This window comes from Salvelinus fontinalis, chromosome 1, assembly GCF_029448725.1.
Source record: "Salvelinus fontinalis isolate EN_2023a chromosome 1, ASM2944872v1, whole genome shotgun sequence".
In the NCBI taxonomy this organism is placed as follows: Eukaryota; Metazoa; Chordata; class Actinopteri; order Salmoniformes; family Salmonidae; genus Salvelinus; species Salvelinus fontinalis.
In genome coordinates, this window is record NC_074665.1 from 30689223 (window position 1) to 30711653 (window position 22431).

Here is a 22431-nt window from a genome sequence, read left to right on the forward strand (position 1 = left end):
GTTAACAGTTTAGATATGTTGTATAGACTGGTTTGAGTATATTCCTCATTAGTTGGCTGGGAAACAAAGTAATGTCATGCCAATTGTTCCCCTCCCCCATTAGTTTGACTCTGCACAGTAATTTTCCATTGAGACACCTTAAGGTACACCTGGCTCTAATGCTGAACACCATTAAACTCAGTCTAAGAACCCCCTTGTCATTCTAGAGGCAAATAAATTGATTGTAACAAAATTGTAAGGCAAAGCAAAAGATATTTTAAAACACTTTATTATTAATAATCCATCAAAACACAATGCATATGAAACTGTACAGTCTGAATGCTGCAGACTTCATTTAATAAAAACATTGATGCATTTAAATCAACCTGGACATGTATCCTGTGTTTCTGAAGGACTGTAGCTTTGCCATTTTACAGGCGTTAGGATTTAAAATGACAACAGTTTATATACAAAGATGCTTGTGGTAGTAACAGTGCCAAATAAAAAGTCCAGTTCTTTACAAACGGCATTCCTCAAGTAACAATATTAAAAACAGCACAATTGCAAACAATGTTTTGTTAAAGGGCTATATACAAGCTGTTAATATTCCAGTGTAGAACCGACTGGTGAAGGATTGTCTACAGGGCCTCCATCTCTCTGGGCTGAAAGGGAAAGCAACCAAACAAAACATTAGGCATCATGGGGCAAATGGTTTTTCAATGTGCCAGTATGGTTTTCAATTTGGAGAATGTCCTTACTATATATATATATATATATATATATAAAAAAACATGACCACAACAGGAACAGCTTATAGACAGTGTTTCAAATGCTTCTTTAACCTCGTTATCAGAGGAACATGTTGGCCCACTCACCTCCGCCTTGCTGTACTTCTGCTCTCGCTTCCTCGCAAAGAAAAGGACCAGCAGTCCGGCGACCACGGCCAGGATGACCACCACGATGACTGCGATAATGCCCCCGGTCAGCCTCTTCATGGTGAAGGTGGGGGCCTCCTCATCCACATAGTACACCAAGATGTTCTCCATCTCCAGCTTCTGACCGTCCACACTGGGCGCAAACTTTTCTTGGTTGGCGAACAGGGGCAGCACCTTGACCTGGGAATAACATGGAATATTCACAGGTCAATAATCTGGGTTTTGATTAATGTTTTATTTAACTGAGATCAGAAGACATATGCCAAGGGAGACCATGATATGCGTCACTGAAGTGACGCAGCAAAGGGAGGGGAGAGGTCATGACTTACGTCTTTCTCCATGTAGTAGGCCATACGCGATAGGTCGGCTTTGCGGTCTCCCTTCGCCTTCTGGACATCGACGACGATCAGGCGAGCATCGGGGTCATAGTCCACCTCCTTCACAAGGGTCTTGTCAAAGCTGTAACGGGTCTCGATGGCATTTGCAATGGCACTGCAGGAGTACAAAGTTCAGTGAGTAGTTTAATGCACGTGTTAATATTATAGCACTTGTGAAATGTTAAGTTGACAATACCATGAAACGGACATAAATACTTACGCCTGCAACTTAGAAGCATCCACGGCTTTGCTCACTTCCTTGTGCTTGAGCTCCAGGCGAACCCAACTGGAAGAGAGGGACAGGGTTAGATTTCAATACCCAGTACATTTGCCTAGTCATCAGAATTTAGATTCAGCCTATCACTTACCTTTTCTTAATTGTCCTGAAATTATGTTTCACTAGCATAATACGTGTGCTCAGTCTGTACACCAATTAAAGCTGAAGCCACATCCTGCATGAATGATGGCAACCCATGATTCTTAATCTAAATACACATGATATAAAACTTACTAGGTCTCCACGAGCTTCTCACACTTGAGGTTCTTGTCTCCCTTGTCGGTTCTGCGCACGCCAGCACTGTTGACACACCAACACTCCTCAGTGTTGTTGCACTGTTTGGCATGGAAGGCACCAGTGGCCTCACAGACCGGGTCATAGATACCATCATTGTCCACGAAGGCGGTCTCGACTGGCTTTCCTCCAGTACGAGTGGACAGGTTGTTCTTAGCACGGTACATCTCTGCCTTCATCAGGTAGCATTTGGGGATCACTAACAGAGGGATAAGAGACCTTAAGAAGCATTCATAGGCAAAATAACACTGGATGAGAACAAGTCACACCAGTCCCAGAAAAGTTAACCCACAAACCCCGTTTTAAAAATGGATGTAGGCTAGTTGTAATATTTATAACAGGAAGTATTACGTTTCCCAAATGAGATTAATGTTGTGTGACATAGTAATGAGAGAGGTACTTGCATGTAGAGCAGTTCAGGTTTTGTTGCATACCAGCTTCAACCATAATGCTACATTGGCAAGGGGTGCCATCACATGTAGCCCACTTCATACTTTCACATTTGCCTGTGGAAGACAAATTAAACATGAGGCTAGTCTGAAATACACAATTGGTACAGCCTGAAACGAATACTTGCAAAGCCGTGTACATTTCTTTACAAGCCAGAAAAAAAAAATTTACATTTAAAAAAGTATGAGATGGTTTTCTGTGCGGTTTGTCCAACAGCTGCCCGATATGAGGCGAAATATTCACACGAAAGTATTGTTTCCCGACTTTAGAGACCCGGTAGGTAGCGGTTATATGGTTCGGTACCGAGGTAAAGTTAGGAACATTTACACGACTTCACAAACATTCGTTTTAGGCCGTATATACCAATTAAATTGTGTATTACAGCCCGACTAATCAGACTACCATGAGGCCAACAGGTGATGTAATGGAGTAACAAATAGCCATGTTTATTAGAACGGAAGCAGTTAAAAACAAGTCCCAAAGGAATTCCCATGGAGGGTGTAGGCCTACAGGTAACGTTAGAGAGCTCAAACTGGGCGTTGGTTACACAGAACAATACCTTCCCGATCCCCCACTCTTTAACGCACCGAAACTAGTCTTGGAGTATAACTATGTCCAATGTATAAAGAAAACTAACAATTGTGTAACATGCAACGTCATTGTAATATTTTGCCCATAAACAATTGGTTTATCATACCGAAAAACTTGATTTGGGCAGGCTGTCTAGGGCTAGGCAGCGAAACGCAGAGGTCAATACAAAAAAAAGTTAACTTGTTAGCTATCAATTTTGGGACCGATTGCCTCCAACTATCAAAATTGGCTAGAGATTATGGTTACTTTCTTACGCATTTTAAAATGTGTCTTCTCATAAAAAAAAAATTTTAATAAATATTTCCCTTGTTAAAATGCCTAAATTAAATCAACTTACATTGAGCTGAGGCACCCACTGCGAAAGTCGCAAGAAGAAGTGCAATCCAAATCGTCATGGTAGAAACCTTGAGAACAAATTAAATGTCCTTAGTAAGCGTTGTGACCGTTCAGCACAAAGCACCAAAATGGAGTAAACACCTGAGCGACAGAATGGTCCTTTTCTTTCCACGGGTGCGGCTCGTCCAACCAGTTGAGATGAACTCCAATGAGATCTTGTTCACCAAACAAGCACGGATACGGATTGGTGAGCAATGGTGTGTGTAATTCCTTAACAAGTTCGATATCACCTGTGAAAACACTTAAGCCATTTCTAAGAACAGAGTCAGTCTCATGACGTCGGCCAATTTAAATAATGAGGACGGTGTGTGGGGTTTTACCTGACTCGCCTTTTTTCCCGTCATTACCATAGGAAACAAGCTCTCTCTCTCAATTCAAAGGGCTTTATTGGCATGTGAAATATTTCTTTTATTGTCAGCAATGTACAGTGTTTTAGCAATGTGCAAATAGTTGTAGTAGGAATAGTGGGGGGAGATAAATCATGGTTTCCAAAACTTGGTCTTTGGGACCCTAATGGGGTGCACATTTTGCCTTTTGCCCTAGTATTACACAGCTGATTCAAACAATCACCTAATCAAGCTTTCTTCTCTTGAGAGCCATGTCTGGTATGTTGACCTCTCTCAATATCAAGGCTATGCTCACTGAGTCTGTACATAGTATCTCTCTCTTGTGTATGTGTGATGTAAACATATGTTTCCCATGGCAATAAAGCCCTTTGAATTTAATTAAGAGAGAAAGATAGAAAGAGGGTGAGAAAGATGGAGAACAATATAATTTAGAAAATACAAACATTTATATAATCAAACTACTGCCAATGAGTTTTTCTCGGATCCCAAAATTGAGATCCGAACCGAATTCGTTAAATTCATACCTGACCCCAACTGGCTCCAGTCTTTAAAAAAAAAAATCTATCCAAGGTGGACCAGATCCGACCCAAAACATGTCCGAGCTGAGAGAGAATTAGATCCAAGTGTGGGTGGGTCTGTATCGCATAAAATGCAGATCTATTGCTTCGCAAGCCAGCGAAATAGTTTTTACTTGTCTGACAGTAAACTTTAACTGTGCATTTTCAGTTGTATTTAAAATTATTTATTTGTGCTCTACAGCTTTGCATTTTCATAATGACATCCCAATAGTTAGATGTAGAACGTTGAGGTTTTCAGAAATGTTTGCCTTATTTCTGTTGACCAAATCTTTTAGTATGATTTATTTTTTTATGTGTCTGACTGCAAGCATGCAGCATGCAGTTAACTTTTGTCTCTAACCTAATATTCCGCATGCCTATTCTTTTACTGAGCAACATTACAATCTATCCCATTTAACTGTTTTGATCAACATTGATTTAGACTAAAGGTAGCCTATAGCCTGTTTGACCAATTCAAAATCAAATTTGAATAGGCTATGGAAGGATTGCGTCTCCCATCTGCATTCCTGTGTCATTTTCAACAATTGGGATTTGTAGGTCTAAGGTTAGTAGGCTATTGCCGCTATGACAAAGCTATAATTGGATGTAGAATATTGAGTTTATCAGAGATCGGTTCATTTGTTTCTGTTGACTGAATATGAGATTAGAAGACTTTTATTTTGTGAGTTTAGGATACTAGTGAGTGTTGTGTGTTAGACATATTTTGGTAGGTTTTAACTCAGGTCTAACTCAATATAATAATCTAATATGTTTTGTTCTAAATGAAATGTTTAGGCCTACAGAATCAGCCTATACAGCCTGAGGTTGTTTTGGTTGCCGGTTTGACAGAAAAGTCATCCACGCCACAGCTGTGTAGGTCTACTGTCCAAGAGAGTTAATAAAATATTAATCAGTAGCTCTGTTTCCATCCAATTGGCAACAGATTTTCATGGGAAATTTCTGAAAGGGATCTAACCCTTGATTCAAGAGTTAACTACAAAATGTCTCAGGTTCAGGTTGATCCGTGAAGACCTCTAATGAGAGGTAATCAGAATATGTATTAACGGTAGGCTATTTTGAGAATCAAAATGTATAAATGAGGAGACATTTATTTTCCCTACAATGATTACACCCTGCTCTATACACCCTGCTCTATATTTATATATATATATATATATATATATATATATACACACAGTATCATTTGAACAACCCAGGTTTTCAAAAAAAAATCACAAAACCAAAACCAAAGGTAGAAACAACAGCACTAACGGAAGTCTCCATGGTGATGACTAATTTGGCTGTGAGTCATATTTCTCAGATGGATCAGATAAGGCAGTGTGGAAAATAATTTAGGCTACTCATCTACCAGTGGAGAATGTATCGTACAACATGACTAAACATGAGTTTTATCTGAAATACGATAATTTCAAAGATTTATGATCAGAAAATAAAAAAGGCATATCAAAACACTATTCAGGGGATTATTACACCTGTGAACTAAAATGATAAACCAGACAGGTAGTTTACCTTTAACTAGCCTTATCAACACAGTAGTACTTTATTACCTATATTATCTACCTGTAGCCTTTATCTCACCACACAGCTGATTAGCAGGTCTACCAGTGAATAGCCTCTGCCAAGTTCACAACAACCTGATATTACGGTTTTCAGAGGAAATGGAAAGAGAGCCTGTGACTAAACTTCAGCTTTTGGAAGTTAACAAGGCGACACTCCATCTTAACTCCTCCTCCACATTTACTGGATTGGTTAAACAGTGTAGAAGAGAAACTCACCCGAATGTTTTTTTTTCTTCTGGTCAAGACCAGTAGGCCTATGTAAGGGATCTAATTTCAGACCTTTATTTTATGCCAGCTATGTTAGGTTAACAAGTGAAGTACCTACAATGAGACCACAAAGCATCTCAGATTAGGATGGGCTGATCTAGGATCAGATTCTCCTTGTTGACCATAATGAATAAGAAGAGAGACTTGATCCTAGATCAGCGCTCCTACTCTGAGATGCTTTGTGAATGCAGGCCCTGATTCCTAGTGCCGATTTTAGCATGTAAATCTTGGTGGGGCAAACTTTTGTATGTTGTTGATGCATGCCAGAAAAGCCACTACACAACACAAAACTAAACAATACATTAACTGCACTATAACGGTGACAAACGGTGCCCACAAACTGTTAGGGTCTACATAAAGCTGTCACATAAGCAGAGCTTTCTCTTCAGCACCATGGAGTGAATCCTTACCACTGCTACACCTGGCTATCAGCGGAGCCTTGTCTGGCAGCGGAACAGTTCATTCAGCCGCATTTACTGCCTTTTTAAAAAACATAGCTGATATGGCTGACTTGCTTGAACAAATCTGGTTTCTACTGACAATTGAGATGTACAAACTATGGCAAAAGGGAACGATGAGCAGATAAGAGACAGTCCGTAATTTCGATTAAGACATTAATGAGCGAGCTAAAACGGACGTAGTCAATTTAACTATATGAAATGTACTTTTGAAATGTACAGCGACAGAATTCAGAACATGGCCCGTTCTTACAGTATTCTTCCTGTACACCAAGTCAGAACTGTAGGATAAATAAAGGGGCATACAGTATAAGCAGACAATGAAAGCTCTTACAATATTTGAAGGTTACATTTCTCTAAAACAGGATATAGGCTACATGTGCACCACCAAGTCAGAACAGTAGGTTAAGTTGTGAAGGGGAAAGGGACAACATTATTAGGGTGAGGCACATGGGCTGCTAACAGCTTACTACACAACATACACTTAGTATTACTTTCTTAGCTACAGACAGTATACATATCTCCCTGGCATATTACATAATTTATGCAGCAGCATACAAGACATTTTTGGGCTTACTGTTGTTGTGCTGTGCTCACTTGAACAGGAAGGTGGTGTGGCTGTCCTTCTTGTGGGCAAATTTTGTCACGAAACTTTGTCATCAAAGTCTAGCATTCTCTGGATTTGTGGTGCTTTCAAGACAACTGGGAACTCAGAAAAAACAAGGTTGAATCATGACATCAGTGATCTTCAGGTCAGAGCTCTAGAAAGAGGCCCGAGTTCACGACTTGGAATTCTGAGTTGGATGACCGTTCAAAACGTATTTTCCCAGTCGAAGCTCGTTTTTGTCTAAGTTCCCAGGTGTCTTGAACTCACTGAAGTCTGAGATTTCCCAGTTCCCGAGTTTCCAGTTGTTTTGAATGCGGCAAATAGTCATGTTGGATTGACAGCATGGCCAATGTATTCAACATTTTCTGGCTCATGTTACGTGTGAATGTTTATCCTTTTAAGCTTGGATAAGATGCCCTTAATAGCAAGCAGGGGAAGCAAAATAGTGATTGCTTTGCAATGCTTGCAGTTAGCCAATGATTCCTTCCCAACCACTCATTGTTGAATTTGCAATTTCCAACATGTTGTGTAATGTTTATGTCCAATGGCCAATGAGCACCGATACGCTTTTATCTATAATTTCTCTTCAAAGGACAAGGATTGAAAAGGATTTGCCAGTAGATTGTCAACATTTGTCATGATGATGACTGCTTGTCTAGCTTGCTAGCTAAGATTTTAAAAGTATGATGTTGACATGATCAGTCCAAACAAAGCTACGGTAGATATAAAGGGATTTGATGTCATTTTATCTGTGGCCAATGACCTTGAGCCTTCCTGGATGGGCCCTTCTAATGTAAATCTATGGCAGCAACCAATGGGGCTTGAACTGCCTAGCTCTCCCCGTAGATTCTGCAGTGATGTAGTGTCCCCATGAGTGACAGAACACTGAGCCAATCAAATCAAATTTTATTAGTCACATGCGCCAAATACAACCTTACAGTGAAATGCTTACTTACGAGCCCCTAGCCAACAATGCAGTTTAAAAAGAAATACAGATAAGAATAAGAGATAAAGGTAACAAGTAATTAAAGTAATTAAAGAGCAATTTATATTTTTTATTTTAACTTTATTTAGGAGCAATCATGCAATCATGGTGCAAGTAGATATGATTACCAACACCTATGCTCTGTATTTTCTGCTGGCTGTCCCTTCACCACAGAAATAAAATGTGCATTTTGGAGCTACTTTACTCAAAAAAGCAAAAAAGAGACCATGTTAAACAGTTTTTTACATTTTTTGCAAACTGGTATGTGACAGGTATTAATGTCGAAATAAAATGCAAAACAGGCAACACATTTTATTTTATTCTTAGCTAATTTGAGATAAAGAGGTGGGGCTCAAAACAGGGGCGTCTGCACAACCTGCCCTGAATGACAGGTCGCAACTGCACACTGTACAGTTTATGCAAAGGCGTACTTCCTGTTAAACAATAAGCAGCCATGATACATGAAGAATGGAAGCCAACTGTTAAAGGCTTACATCAGATAATTATGAACTACTGTATTCTCAGAATAGCACTGTAAAACACTTCCAACACTTATTTGTAGATGAATCCATCCTGACCAGTGTCCCTTGTCTATTTGGCTCTATCCCATTACAGTGAGGAGGACAACTGAATGCATCAGGGGACTAGTCCAGTTGTGAGAGGAACGATACATAAAGGTGGGTAATGTGGGTGTTCCCCTTCTCGGCGGTTTCAGGTGTCAGAGAGCTCTCAGATATGGTAGATGTCCTATTGTTTTGGGTCCCTAAGAGAGACTAGAGACAGCAGTGGAGGAACTGAACTGGCACACAGCCTGGGTAAGAAAGGAGGAGAGGACACACAGTCACATCCACCTCAGAGAGACGGAAAAGACACGCACTTTATATTCGAGAGAAGCCTGCACTCTCAGCCCCAATGAAAGCCTCCTAGACACAGAGAGTATAGAAAAATATGTGGTGAGTACATCTCTGCTATGATCATAGCCGCGCAAGTAGCGGTGCTGAGGGTACTGCAGCACCCCCCGATAAATCGAAAAATAAATATATGCAGACGTTCTCAAATTTGTTGGTACCCTTACAGCTCATTGAAATAATGCTTCATTCCTCCTGACAAGGGATTAAATTAAAAGCTATTTTATCATGTATACTTGCATGCCTTTGGTATGTCATAGAATAAAGCAAAGAAGCTGTGAAAAGAGATGAGTTATTGCTTATTCTACAAAGATGTTCTAAAACGGCCTGGACACATTTGTTGGTACACCTTTAGAAATATAATAAATAATAGGATTATAGTGATATTTCAAACTAATTTGTTTCTTTAATTAGTATCACACGTCTCCAATCTTGTAATCAGTCATTCAGCCGATTTAAATGGAGAAAAGTAGTCAATGTGCTGTTTGGTATCATTGTGTGCGCCACACTGAACATGGACCAGAGAAAGCAAAGCAGAGATTTGTCTGAGGAGATCAGAAAGAAAATAATAGACAAGCATGGTAAAGGTAAAGGCTACAAAACCATCTCCAAGCAGCTTGATGTTCCTGTGACAACAGTTGCAAATATTATTAAGATGTTTAAGGTCCATGGAACTGTAGCCAACCTCCCTGGGCGCGGCCGCAAGAGGAAAATCAACCCCAGATTGAACAGAAGGAGAGTGCGAATGGTAAAAAAAAGAACCAAGGATAACTGCAAGCTGAACTCCAAGGTGAAGGTACGTCAGTTTCTGATCGCACCATCCGTCGCTTTTTGAGCGAAAGTGGGCCCCATGGAAGAAGACCCAGGAGGACTCGACTTTTGAAAGAAAAACGTAGAAAAGCCAGACTGGAATTTGCTAAAAAGCATATTGACAAGCCACAATCCTTTGGACAGATGAGTCAAAACTGGAGCTTTTTGGCAAGTCAAATCAGCTCTACGTTCACAGAAACAAAATGAAGCTTTCAAAGAGAAGAACACCATACCTACAGTGAAACATGGAGGAGGCTGGGTTATGTTTTGGGGCTGCTTTGCTGCGCCTGGCACAGGGTGCCTTGAATCTGTGCAGGGCACAATGAAATCTCAAGACTATCAAGGCATTCTGGAGCGAAACGTACTGCCCAGTGTCAGAAAGCTGTCTGTCACAGGTCATGGGTCCTCCAACAGGATAATGACCCAACACACACACAGCTAAAATCACCCAAGAATAGATAAGAACAAAACATTGGACTATTCTGAAGTGACCTTCTATGAGTCCCGATCTGAATCCTATCGAACATCTATGGAAAGAGCTGAAACTTGCAGTCTGGAGAAGGCACCCATCAAACCTGAGACAGCTGGAGCAGTTTGCTCAGGAAGAGTGGGCCAAACTACCTGTTAACAGGTGCAGGAGTCTCATTGAGAGCTACAGAAAATGTTTGATTGCAGTGATTGCCTCTAAAGGTTGTGCAACAAAATATTAGCTTAAGGGTCCCATAATTTTTGTCCATGTCTCTTTCATTTTTTTTTGTTATTTACAATATTAGGTTGAGTAAAAAATCTAAAGCAAAGTCTGCTTTCTATTAAATATGGAATAAAGAATTTACTTTTGTCAGTTTCAAGTTATTTGAGAAAATTGTGCGTTTGTTTTTTGTGGAGGGGTACCAACAGATTTGAGCAGATCTCTGTGTGTGTATATACACTGCTCAAAAAATAAAGGGAACACTTAAACAACACAATGTAACTCCAAGTCAATCACACTTCTGTGAAATCAAACTGTCCACTTAGGAAGCAACACTGATTGACAATAAATGTCACATGCTGTTGTGCAAATGGAATAGACAACAGGTGGAAATTATAGGCAATTAGCAAGACACCCCCAATAAAGGAGTGGTTCTGCAGGTGGTGACCACAGACCACTTCTCAGTTCCTATGCTTCCTGGCTGATGTTTTGGTCACTTTTGAATGCTGGCGGTGCGTTCACTCTAGTGGTAGCATGAGTCTACAACCCACACAAGTGGCTCAGGTAGTGCAGCTCATCCAGGATGGCACATCAATGCGAGCTGTGGCAAGAAGGTTTGCTGTGTCTGTCAGCGTAGTGTCCAGGGCATGGAGGCGCTACCTGGAGACAGGCCAGTACATCAGGAGACGTGGAGGAGGCCGTAGTAGGGCAACAACCCAGCAGCAGGACCGCTACCTCCGCCTTTGTGCAAGGAGGATCAGGAGGAGCACTGCCAGAGCCTTGCAAAATGACCTCCAGCAGGCCACAAATGTGTATGTGTCTGCTCAAACGGTCAGAAACAGACTCCATGAGGGTGGTATGAGGGCCCGACGTCCACAGGTGGGGTTTGTGCTTACAGCCGAACACCGTGCAGGACGTTTGGCATTTGCCAGAGAACACCAAGATTGGCAAATTCACCACTGGTGCCCTGTGCTCTTCACAGATGAAAGCAGGTTCACACTGAGCACTTGACAGACGTGACAGAGTCTCGAGACGCCGTGGAGAACGTTCTGCTGCCTGCAACATCCTCCAGCATGACCGGTTTGGCGGTGGGTCAGTCATGGTGTGGTGTGGCATTTCTTTGTGGGGCCGCACAGCCCTCCATGTGCTCGCCAGAGGTAGCCTGACTGCCATTAGGTACCGAGATGAGATCCTCAGACCCCTTGTGAGACCATATGCTGGTGCGGTTGGCCCTGGGTTCCTCCTAATGCAAGACAATGCTAGACCTCATGTGGCTGGAGTGTGTCAGCAGTTCCTGCAAGAGGAAGGCATTGATGCTATGGACTGGCCCGCCCATTCCCCAGACCTGAATCCAATTGAGCACATCTGGGACATCATGTCTCGCTCCATCCACCAAAGCCACGTTGCACCACAGACTGTCCAGGAGTTGGCGGATGCTTTAGTCAAGGTCTGGGAGCAGATCCCTCAGGAGACCATCCGCCACCTCATCAGGAGCATGCCCAGGCGTTGTAGGGAGGTCATACAGGCACGTGGAGGCCTCACACACTTCTGAGCCTCATTTTGACTTGTTTTAAGGACATTACATCAAAGTTGGATCAGTCTGTAGTGTGGTTTTCCCCTTTAATTTTGAGTGTGACTCCAAATCCAGACCTCCATGGGTTGATACATTTGATTTCCATTGATAATTTTTATGTGATTTTGTTGTCAGCACATTCAACTATGTAAAGAAAAAAGTATTTAATAAGAATATTTCATTCATTCAGATCTAGGATGTGTTATTTTAGTGTTCCCTTTATTTTTTTGAGCAGTGTATATAAACTTAACAGCACCCCCAATCCAAACATCATCCCCTGGACATGGCTATGATACCTGTAGCAACAAATGTAGTGACCTTTTTGAGTCACATTCATATATCATTTTTTCTGTGACTTGTTGGTGCAAACTAACTGACTTACAGACAGACGAGGGTTACTTAAATGATACATTTTGAAATGGTTCCAAATTGGTCATTTAATACTTATTTTCTGTGATTTTGAAGGTTTTGGGGGGATCAATTCTTCATGTACTCCGATGTCTATGTGATACTGAGCAACAAACGTAAACATAAAGACATTGTCTGATGACAAACTTTTCCCTGTCAAGGGGACCAGAACATTTCCAAAGGGAATCCTTACATCACAGATCATCGTACCTTGGCCATATTATTTTCCTATCTATAGTCTTTGAGAAGTTTTTTAAAATCTATACAAAATCTTTACCTTATCCGTAAGTGAAGGCAATGGTATGTCTCTTTCACCTTCATTTGCCAAGTTGTGATATAGATAATTTGGGTTTTCAACATTGAAACTGGAATGTTGTATCAGAGCAATTCTAATCTAATAGATTTCTGGACCTGAAAACAAATAGCCGACACTTCATGGCCCAGTAACTTACCCACGGAATACAGTGGATACTGTGCTTCATGTTGAAATGTCAGTGTTTGATAGGAGGCAAACATGACCTTTTAGTTTGCTGAAACTGTATGACTTTAACTCTACCTACATGTACATATTACCTCAATTACCTAGACAATGTTTTACTTATCTAATTTTTACTTAACACTTATTTTTTTTCCTTAAAACTGCATTGTTGGTTAAAGGGCTTGTAAGTAAGCATTTCACTGTTGTATTCGGCGCATGTGACAAAGACAATTTGATTTGATTTACTGTGCAGAATAAGGTCCTATGGAGCTTGCAGTAGATTGTATTCTTACGTAAAAACTCACCACCACCCAGGTTCATATGGAGCTCACAGGCCCCCCACACAGACACACAATAATTGAAACTGGCATAGAGGGAATCTTAACATTTAGCTTGTTATCCAATCAGAAAACAGGGATTGTTTTTTTATCAGTTTCCTCTTTCAGGGGATGTTTATTTCCAAACTTTCTGGACTTACAAGTCTCATCTATTTGGGTGCTCAACAATACAGCCTAAGTCATCATGGGGACATTCTTTGAACAAACAATAAGGGATTCCAGTAGTGTCCCCTTTCTCAGGTTGTTCATTTTGTGGCCTAATCAAAGAAACAGCAGTTACTGCCAAATTATTAGTCGAAACATTTTACCAAATACCTTTTTGGAATATGTCTTGACATTTTTAATGATACAAATTATCTATATTTCCAACACGAATATGAATAGCAACTACCGTTCTATCATTTATTTCAGTTTCCTCCCTATTTTATCCTATCAATGCTTAGCAACATTCCGGTTATAATGGGAGAACAGTATCAGTAGTTTCAGTGATCTCCTGTGGTGGGGTTGATTCTTGTCTCAAAAATAGGCTTCATGTTAAGGTAATAGTAGACCCTGCGCTAATGTTTGGAGTGGAAGTGGGTACGGAAACAAAAAGGACCCTAAGAAATGGAACAAATACTCTACCACCATTAAGCACAAGAAGGAATTGGGGCCGGAACGACAACCTCTCCCTCAATGTCAGTAAGACCAAAGAGCTGATCGTGAACTACACATAGACGGGGCTATGCATTTTCACTGGACTCTTTTTCTTGCATGTTACCACTGCTAAGACTGGTGTATCTTTGCGCAGTGCTGGGATACTGCTCTGTAGGTGAGTCGGTCCACGATCTGGTCGCATGTCATCTTGACTGTAGTCGTCTCTCTCTTTATCAGTTACCTTTTGTTTTGGTCTAGTATAGTGTATGAGTTCTAAATAAATGAACTGCCTCAATACGTTTATCTCTATCCTAATAATGCTTCTCTCCCCTCTTTCTCTTTCTCTCTCTAGTTGCTCAGCTGAGTGACTAGGAATCGGTGGGAAGTAAATGCCACACCCACGTCGAGGCCCTCAAGGCTGAAGTCAATGACTGTGTATATGTGTGTCAGATTGGCTACCATGGAGATGGACTACTGGGTGAGGACATTGACGAGTGTGTTACTGGCCTCCACGGCTGCCACTCAAAGGCACATTAGACAACACACTGAGCAGCTGCAGCTGTGTGTGTCTGGATGGCTACCTCGGCGACAGAGTCCAATGAAAGGACATTGACAAATGCCAGACTACTAACCTCTGTACGAATAGAGGAGGGCAAGACTGCAAGTACAGAAGAGGCTTCAATGGAAATGGGTTTCAGTGCACGAACATTGACGAAATGCACAAACCGTGGCATCTGCCATGGGAATGCCGCCTGTCACATCGACGTGGCTGTAGTGGAGCGGGTTGAGAGCTTCAAGTTCCTCGGTGTCCACATCACTAAGGACCTATCATGGTCCAAACACACCCACACAGTCGTGGAGAGGGCACGACAACACCTCTTCCCACTCAGGAGGTACATCACTGGGGCCGAGATCCCTGGCTTTAAGGGCCTCTATACCAGGCGGTGTCAGAGGAAGGCCCTAAAAATTGTCAAAGACTCCAGCCACCCAAGTTATAGAATGTTTTCTCTGCTACCGCACGGCAAGCAGTGCCGGAGCACCAAGTATGGGAGCAAAAGGCTCCTGAACAGCTTCTACCCCCAAGCCATAAGACTGCTGAACAGTTGATCAAATGGTCACTGACTATTTACATTGACCCCCTTTTTATTTGCGCTGACGCTCTTGCACCGGCTCTATGCACACTCACTGGACTCTACCCATACACACTACACTGACACTCCAACACACCATACGCTCACACACACAAAACACACGCGCATATCGACGCCACACAGACACACTTTCACATACGCTGCTGCTATTCTGTTTATTATCTAACCTGATTACCTAGTGACTTGTTCCCCCACCTACATGTACATATTACCTCAACTACCTCGTGCTCCTGCTGTAACGTATATGTTAGGAGTCAGGAAGCAGGTGCACAAGGTGAGTTTAATAATGAGAATAAGCTAATAAGCAAAACAGGAGAAGCGTACTGAACGTGAACAAAACCAATAGTGACTGAGGCTGCTGGGGGCTAAATAAATGGAAAGTAATAAAGGTAACGATGAAGTCCAGGTGTGCATAACAATGGGGAGCAGGTGTCCGTAATGATAGTTCCCAGGTGTGCATAACGTTGGTTGCCAGGACCGGTGGTTAGTAAATCGGCGACATCGAGCACCGGAGAGAGAGAACGGGAGTAGGCGTGACACCTGCACATTGACTTGGTACCGGTACTCCTTGTATAACCTTGTTATTGTTCTTTTGTTGGGTTAGTACTTCCTTTTGTATTTTTTTAAACACATTTATTTTACCTTTTTCTCTGTACTGTTGGGAAAATGCTCGTAAGTAAGCATTTCACAGTAAAGTTGTATTCGGCGCATGTGACAAATAAAATTTTATCTGGTACAAGCAGCTCCTATGTGTACATCTATAACACAGGCTTTAAGGGCAATGGGAACTACCTGTGTCTGGATATACATTTACTTGACATTTTAGTCATTTAGTAGACACTCTTATCCAGAGCACTTAGGGTTAAGTGCCTTGCTCAAGTGCACATCGGCAGATTTTTCACCTAGTCATCTCGGGGATTCGAACCAGCAACTTTTCAGTTACTGGCCAAATGCTCTTAACTGCTAGGCTACCAGTTCAGAGACTCCCAGTTCAGAGTCTCTTCGATGACTGTGTCTACATGCTGGGCTTGTATTGCTGCACCTGCTTCGATTAATTTAATGGGAATGGGCTGACCTGTAGGGCCATCAATTAGTGTAATTGGCAGAATAAATGTGATCTCAACACTGTCTGTATCCATGTGCTGGGCAGCTTTGACTGCTCCGGATATCTAAGGGATGGAAGAGAGTGTGTCATCCCTAATATCTGCCCTGCTTCGGCCGGGTCTGTCAACACCGTAGTTCCGTTCTACTGCAACTGTGGCACCGGATACATGACATTCAATGACTCCAAGTGCACGAACCTGGATGAGTGTGCCATTGGGCACTGTAGCCCCTTCTTCACCTGTGCCAACTTCCCGGGCTCATTCACCTGTAAGTTCAGGGCAGGGTACAGGGGCAACAGCATCACCTGTGAGGACCTGGACAAGTGCTCCATGGCACAGTAGTGCAACCCCAATGCCCTCTGCACCAACCTGGCGGGCATGTTCATCTGCAGCTGCCAAGTGGATTACTCCGGGGATGGGGTGATCCAGTGTCCAGATGTGAACTGGTGGACAACGGAGGCTGCTGGAACAATGCCACCTGCGTCAACAGTAAAGGTTCCTTCTCCTGTCTGTGTCCACACCCTGGTCCACACCCTGGTTCGACCTGGTCAGCCGCACCATCTGCCAGGATATACACTGAGTGTACAAAACATCAAGAACACCTGCTCTTTCCATGCCAGACTGACCAGGTGAGTCCAGGTGAAAGCTATGATCCCTTATTGATGTCACGTGTTAAATCCACTTCAGTTGGTGTAGATGAAGGGGAGGAGACAGGTTAAAGAATGATTTTTAAGCCTTGAGACAATTGAGACAACGATTTTGTATGTGTGCCATTCAGAGGGCGAATAGGCAAAATATTTAAGTGCCCTAGAACAGGGTATGGTAGCTGCCAGGCGCACCGGTTCGAGTGTGTCAAGAACTACAACGCTGCATGGGGTTTTCACTCTCAACAGTTTACCATGTGTATCCAGAATAGTCCACCATCCAAAGGACATCCAACCAACTTGACACAACTTTGGGAGGCATTGGATTCAACACGGGCCAGCATCCCTGTGGAACGCTTTCGACACCTTGTAGAGTCCATGCCCCAACAAATTGGGGCTGTTCTAAGGGCAAAAGGGGGTGCAACTCAATATTAGGAAGGTGGTCCTAATGTTCTGTACACTCATTGTAAATGAGTCCCAGGCCATGGAGGAGCCGTGCCACCTCAATGAGCGCTGGTCCAACACTTTGGGGGCATACAGGTGCCCTAGCCAGGTGACCATGTCCTGTACGGATATCAACGAGTGCAAAGTGGACAACTCCTGGCACGTCAATGCCACCTGTTTGAACACAGTGGGCTCCCATACCTGTACCTGTAAGCACGGATGCACAGGCAACGGCTCCAAGTGTGAGGATGTGGACGAGTGCGTTGCAAATGACACCTGCCACCCGTGGGTACTGTGTGCTAATATGCACGGTGACTTCTCCTGCTCTTGCCAGCAGGGCTTCACCGGGGACGGCTTCTGGTGCCAGGATGTGGATGAGTGTGCCCTCTCCAACGCCGCCACCTGTTCCCCCATGTCAGAGTTTGTCAACTCCCCCAGAGCCTACATTTGTTCCTGTATGAACAAGACAGTGACCTATAATGACACCTGTGTGGCCCCCAGTTTCTAGTGTGCCTCTGCCTGCCACCTTCATGGGCTCTGCCAACCCTCATCCGCTGGCTACCTAGGCTTTGAGGGGGATAGACTCACCTGCTCTGACTTAAGTGAGCGACAGGAAAATGTGTGCTCCCAGAATGAGACTGTGTGAATATCCCAGACTCTTTTGCCTGCCTCTGCAAAGTGGGCTACAGACAGAACGAGACAAACTGCGCTGGTAAGAAGACTTGATTTAGTCACAAAAACTACCAGAACCACTCAATATTTCACAATAACCATTCAATTGCAAAGTCCTGTCTCTCTTTATTCAAAATCTGGTGTTTGATCTTACTTAGAATATGTTGTTCTGTACAATTGATAATGTGGTGAGACGGTGTTCAGGGGACTAATTCTCTCTCTCTCCTTCTCTCTCTTTTCCGATATGGATGAGAGTGAATCTGGAGAAAAGGAGTGCAGTATGTTTGCATTTTACATTACATTTACATTACATTTAAGTCATTTAGCAGACGCTCTTATCCAGAGCGACTTACAAATTGGTGCATTCACCTTATGGCATCCGGTGGAACAGCCACTTTACAATAGTGCATCAGATCTTTTAAGGGGGGGGGGGGGGGGGGGGGGGCAGAAGGATTGCTTTATCCTAGGTATTCCTTGAAGAGGTGGGGTTTCAGGTGTCTCCGGAAGGTGGTGATTGACTCCGCTGTCCTGGCGTCGTGAGGGAGTTTGTTCCACCATTGGGGGGCCAGAGCAGCGAACAGTTTTGACTGGGCTGAGCGGGAACTGTACTTCCTCAGTGGTAGGGAGGCGAGCAGGCCAGAGGTGGATGAACGCAGTGCCCTTGTTTGGGTGTAGGGCCTGATCAGAGCCTGAAGGTACTGAGGTGCCGTTCCCCTCACAGCTCCGTAGGCAAGCACCATGGTCTTGTAGCGGATGCGAGCTTCAACTGGAAGCCAGTGGAGAGAGCGGAGGAGCGGGGTGACGTGAGAGAACTTGGGAAGGTTGAACACCAGACGGGCTGCGGCGTTCTGGATGAGTTGTAGGGGTTTAATGGCACAGGCAGGGAGCCCAGCCAGCAGCGAGTTGCAGTAATCCAGACGGGAGATGACGAGTGCCTGGATTAGGACCTGCGCCGCTTCCTGTGTGAGGCAGGGTCGTACTCTGCGGATGTTGTAGAGCATGAACCTACAGGAACGGGCCACCGCCTTGATGTTGGTGGAGAACGACAGGGTGTTGTCCAGGATCACGCCAAGGTTCTTAGCGCTCTGGGAGGAGGACACAATGGAGTTGTCAACCGTGATGGCGAGATCATGGAACGGACAGTCCTTCCCCGGGAGGAAGAGCAGCTCCGTCTTGCCGAGGTTCAGCTTGAGGTGGTGATCCGTCATCCACACTGATATGTCTGCCAGACATGCAGAGATGCGATTCGCCACCTGGTCATCAGAAGGGGGAAAGGAGAAGATTAATTGTGTGTCGTCTGCATAGCAATGATAGGAGAGACCATGTGAGGTTATGACAGAGCCGAGTGACTTGGTGTATAGCGAGAATAGGAGAGGGCCTAGAACAGAGCCCTGGGGGACACCAGTGGTGAGAGCGCGTGGTGAGGAGACAGATTCTCGCCACGCCACCTGGTAGGAGCGACCTGTCAGGTAGGACGCAATCCAAGCGTGGGCCGCGCCGGAGATGCCCAACTCGGAGAGGGTGGAGAGGAGGATCTGATGGTTCACAGTATCGAAGGCAGCCGATAGGTCTAGAAGGATGAGAGCAGAGGAGAGAGAGTTAGCTTTAGCAGTGCGGAGCGCCTCCGTGATACAGAGAAGAGCAGTCTCAGTTGAGTGACTAGTCTTGAAACCTGACTGATTTGGATCAAGAAGGTCATTCTGAGAGAGATAGCAGGAGAGCTGGCCAAGGACGGCACGTTCAAGAGTTTTGGAGAGAAAAGAAAGAAGGGATACTGGTCTGTAGTTGTTGACATCGGAGGGATCGAGTGTAGGTTTTTTCAGAAGGGGTGCAACTCTCGCTCTCTTGAAGACGGAAGGGACGTAGCCAGCGGTCAAGGATGAGTTGATGAGCGAGGTGAGGTAAGGTAGAAGGTCTCCGGAAATGGTCTGGAGAAGAGAGGAGGGGATAGGGTCAAGCGGGCAGGTTGTTGGGCGGCCGGCCGTCACAAGACGCGAGATTTCATCTGGAGAGAGAGGGGAGAAAGAGGTCAAAGCACAGGGTTGGGCAGTGTGAGCAGAACCAGCGGTGTCGTTTGACTTAGCGAACGAGGATCGGATGTCGTCGACCTTCTTTTCAAAATGGTTGACGAAGTCGTCTGCAGAGAGGGAGGAGGGGGGGGGAGGGGGAGGAGGATTCAGGAGGGAGGAGAAGGTGGCAAAGAGCTTCCTAGGGTTAGAGGCAGATGCTTGGAATTTAGAGTGGTAGAAAGTGGCTTTGGCAGCAGAGACAGAAGAGGAAAATGTAGAGAGGAGGGAGTGAAAGGATGCCAGGTCCGCAGGGAGGCGAGTTTTCCTCCATTTCCGCTCGGCTGCCCGGAGCCCTGTTCTGTGAGCTCGCAATGAGTCGTCGAGCCACGGAGCGGGAGGGGAGGACCGAGCCGGCCTGGAGGATAGGGGACATAGAGAGTCAAAGGATGCAGAAAGGGAGGAGAGGAGGGTTGAGGAGGCAGAATCAGGAGATAGGTTGGAGAAGGTTTGGGCAGAGGGAAGAGATGATAGGATGGAAGAGGAGAGAGTAGCGGGGGAGAGAGAGCGGAGGTTGGGACGGCGCGATACCATCCGAGTAGGGGCAGTGTGGGAAGTGTTGGATGAGAGCGAGAGGGAGAAGGATACAAGGTAGTGGTCGGAGACTTGGAGGGGAGTTGCAATGAGGTTAGTGGAAGAACAGCATCTAGTAAAGATGAGGTCAAGCGTATTGCCTGCCTTGTGAGTAGGGGGGGAAGGTGAGAGGGTGAGGTCAAAAGAGGAGAGGAGTGGAAAGAAGGAGGCAGAGAGGAATGAGTCAAAGGTAGACATGGGGAGGTTAAAGTCACCCAGAACTGTGAGAGGTGAGCCGTCCTCAGGAAAGGAGCTTATCAAGGCATCAAGCTCATTGATGAACTCTCCAAGGGAACCTGGAGGGCGATAAATGATAAGGATGTTAAGCTTGAAAGGGCTGGTAACTGTGACAGCATGGAATTCAAAGGAGGCGATAGACAGATGGGTAAGGGGAGAAAGAGAGAATGACCACTTGGGAGAGATGAGGATCCCGGTGCCACCACCCCGCTGACCAGAAGGTCTCGGGGTGTGCGAGAACACGTGGGCAGACGAAGAGAGAGCAGTAGGAGTAGCAGTGTTATCTGTGGTGAGCCATGTTTCCGTCAGTGCCAGGAAGTCGAGGGACTGGAGGGACGCATAGGCTGAGATGAGCTCTGCCTTGTTGGCCGCAGATCGGCAGTTCCAGAGGCTACCGGAGACCTGGAACTCCACGTGGGTCGTGCGGGCTGGGACCACCAGGTTAGGGTGGGCGCGGCCACGCGGTGTGAAGCGTTTGTATGGTCTGTGCAGAGAGGAGAGAACAGGGATAGACAGACACATGGTTGACAGGCTACAGAAGAGGCTACGCTAATGCAAAGGAGATTAGAATGACAAGTGGGCTACACGTCTCGAATGTTCAGAAAGTTAAGCTTACGTTGCAAAAAATAAGAATAAAATACAAGATCTTATTGACTAAAATGATATAGTGCTGCTGGCTGGTGAAGTAGCCTGGCTAGCAGTGGCTACGTTGTTGAAAGTGAAGCTGTTTGCCCAGTGTGTGAGAGCCACCTCTGGTTTCTGTCACCGTGGCTTCGCTGGCGATGGGAAGAATTGTTCTGGTAAGCATACCATTTCTCGTATCATTTGTATCATCAGTATACATTACATTACTTTGTTTAGACTGTTCATCTATACCATACCTAACCTGCTTTTTTGCTTGTGAGCTTTCTTTTAGCAACTTATGGGGCTGTTTCTTTGACACTGTCCGATTTTGGATGAATTATAGACATTGATGAGTGCCAAACCCAAAATGGAGGATGCCACACCTTTTCCAGCTGCTACAACATGGTTGTGTCACATCTGCTCCCACTACGCCCTCTGGTGATCATCCGGTGTCATCCTAACCTGCAGTTCTCCCCCTGTATACTCTCTCTCTCCCTCTCCCTCTCCCTCTCCCTCTGTCTCTGTCTCTGTCTCTGCTCAGTCAGTTGTTATCTTAGCCTTTTGTCAGTTCTCAAGATCCTGTTGCTCTGCTGTACTTGTTTCCCTGCCTTACACCGTTTTGTCCTCTCGTTGCAGTTACCGCTCTGTCTCTGTCTCCTGTACCACATCTCACCACCCAACCACCTTGCCCTGGACTTCACTCACCACCACACCCTTGGATTTCTCTCAGGACCTGTTTACCCTGTTCAACTCAGTCAACTCCAACCTCACTCTACACTTAGGTTTTTTTTCTGCAACTCATCTGAGCAATCCCGGTTCTGCACTCCATATCGCTCTGTGTACAATAAACATTTTGGTTCATTCATCTCTGCTTTTGCATCTGAGTCCGCTCTTGGGTTCCCCTGTGTTCGCTTCATGTAACCGGTTGGATCCTTCAACTGGCACCGAGGGCATTGGCTATGAGTGCCAGGATGTTGA

The 22431-nt window shown here is 44.5% G+C and overlaps 1 protein-coding gene across 1 annotated transcript; it reads right to left on the reverse strand.

The window, feature by feature from the left end:
• Window positions 1-250: 250 nt before the first annotated feature.
• LOC129852881 (tumor-associated calcium signal transducer 2-like) lies at window positions 251-3573 on the reverse strand. The gene is made up of 7 exons (XM_055918498.1): window positions 3241-3573; window positions 2267-2368; window positions 1803-2061; window positions 1512-1577; window positions 1244-1406; window positions 855-1094; window positions 251-641 (listed from the first exon to the last, which is right to left on the reverse strand). The coding sequence occupies exons 1-7, from the start codon at window positions 3296-3298 to the stop codon at window positions 618-620; spliced, it is 912 nt and encodes a 303-aa protein (XP_055774473.1). The 5' UTR covers window positions 3299-3573; the 3' UTR covers window positions 251-617.
• Between the last annotated feature and the right edge of the window lie 18858 nt (window positions 3574-22431).

Excerpts from the sequence above, each read along its gene's own strand:
- LOC129852881 (XM_055918498.1), bottom strand. The coding sequence starts at position 3,298 with ATGACGATTTGGATTGCACTTCTTCTTGCGACTTTCGCAGTGGGTGCC. Across the intron at positions 1,095-1,243 it reads CCTACTACATGGAGAAAGAC|GTCAAGGTGCTGCCCCTGTT; the intron begins GTAAGTCATGAC and ends TGTTATTCCCAG. Across the intron at positions 642-854 it reads AGAAGTACAGCAAGGCGGAG|CCCAGAGAGATGGAGGCCCT; the intron begins GTGAGTGGGCCA and ends TTTCCCTTTCAG.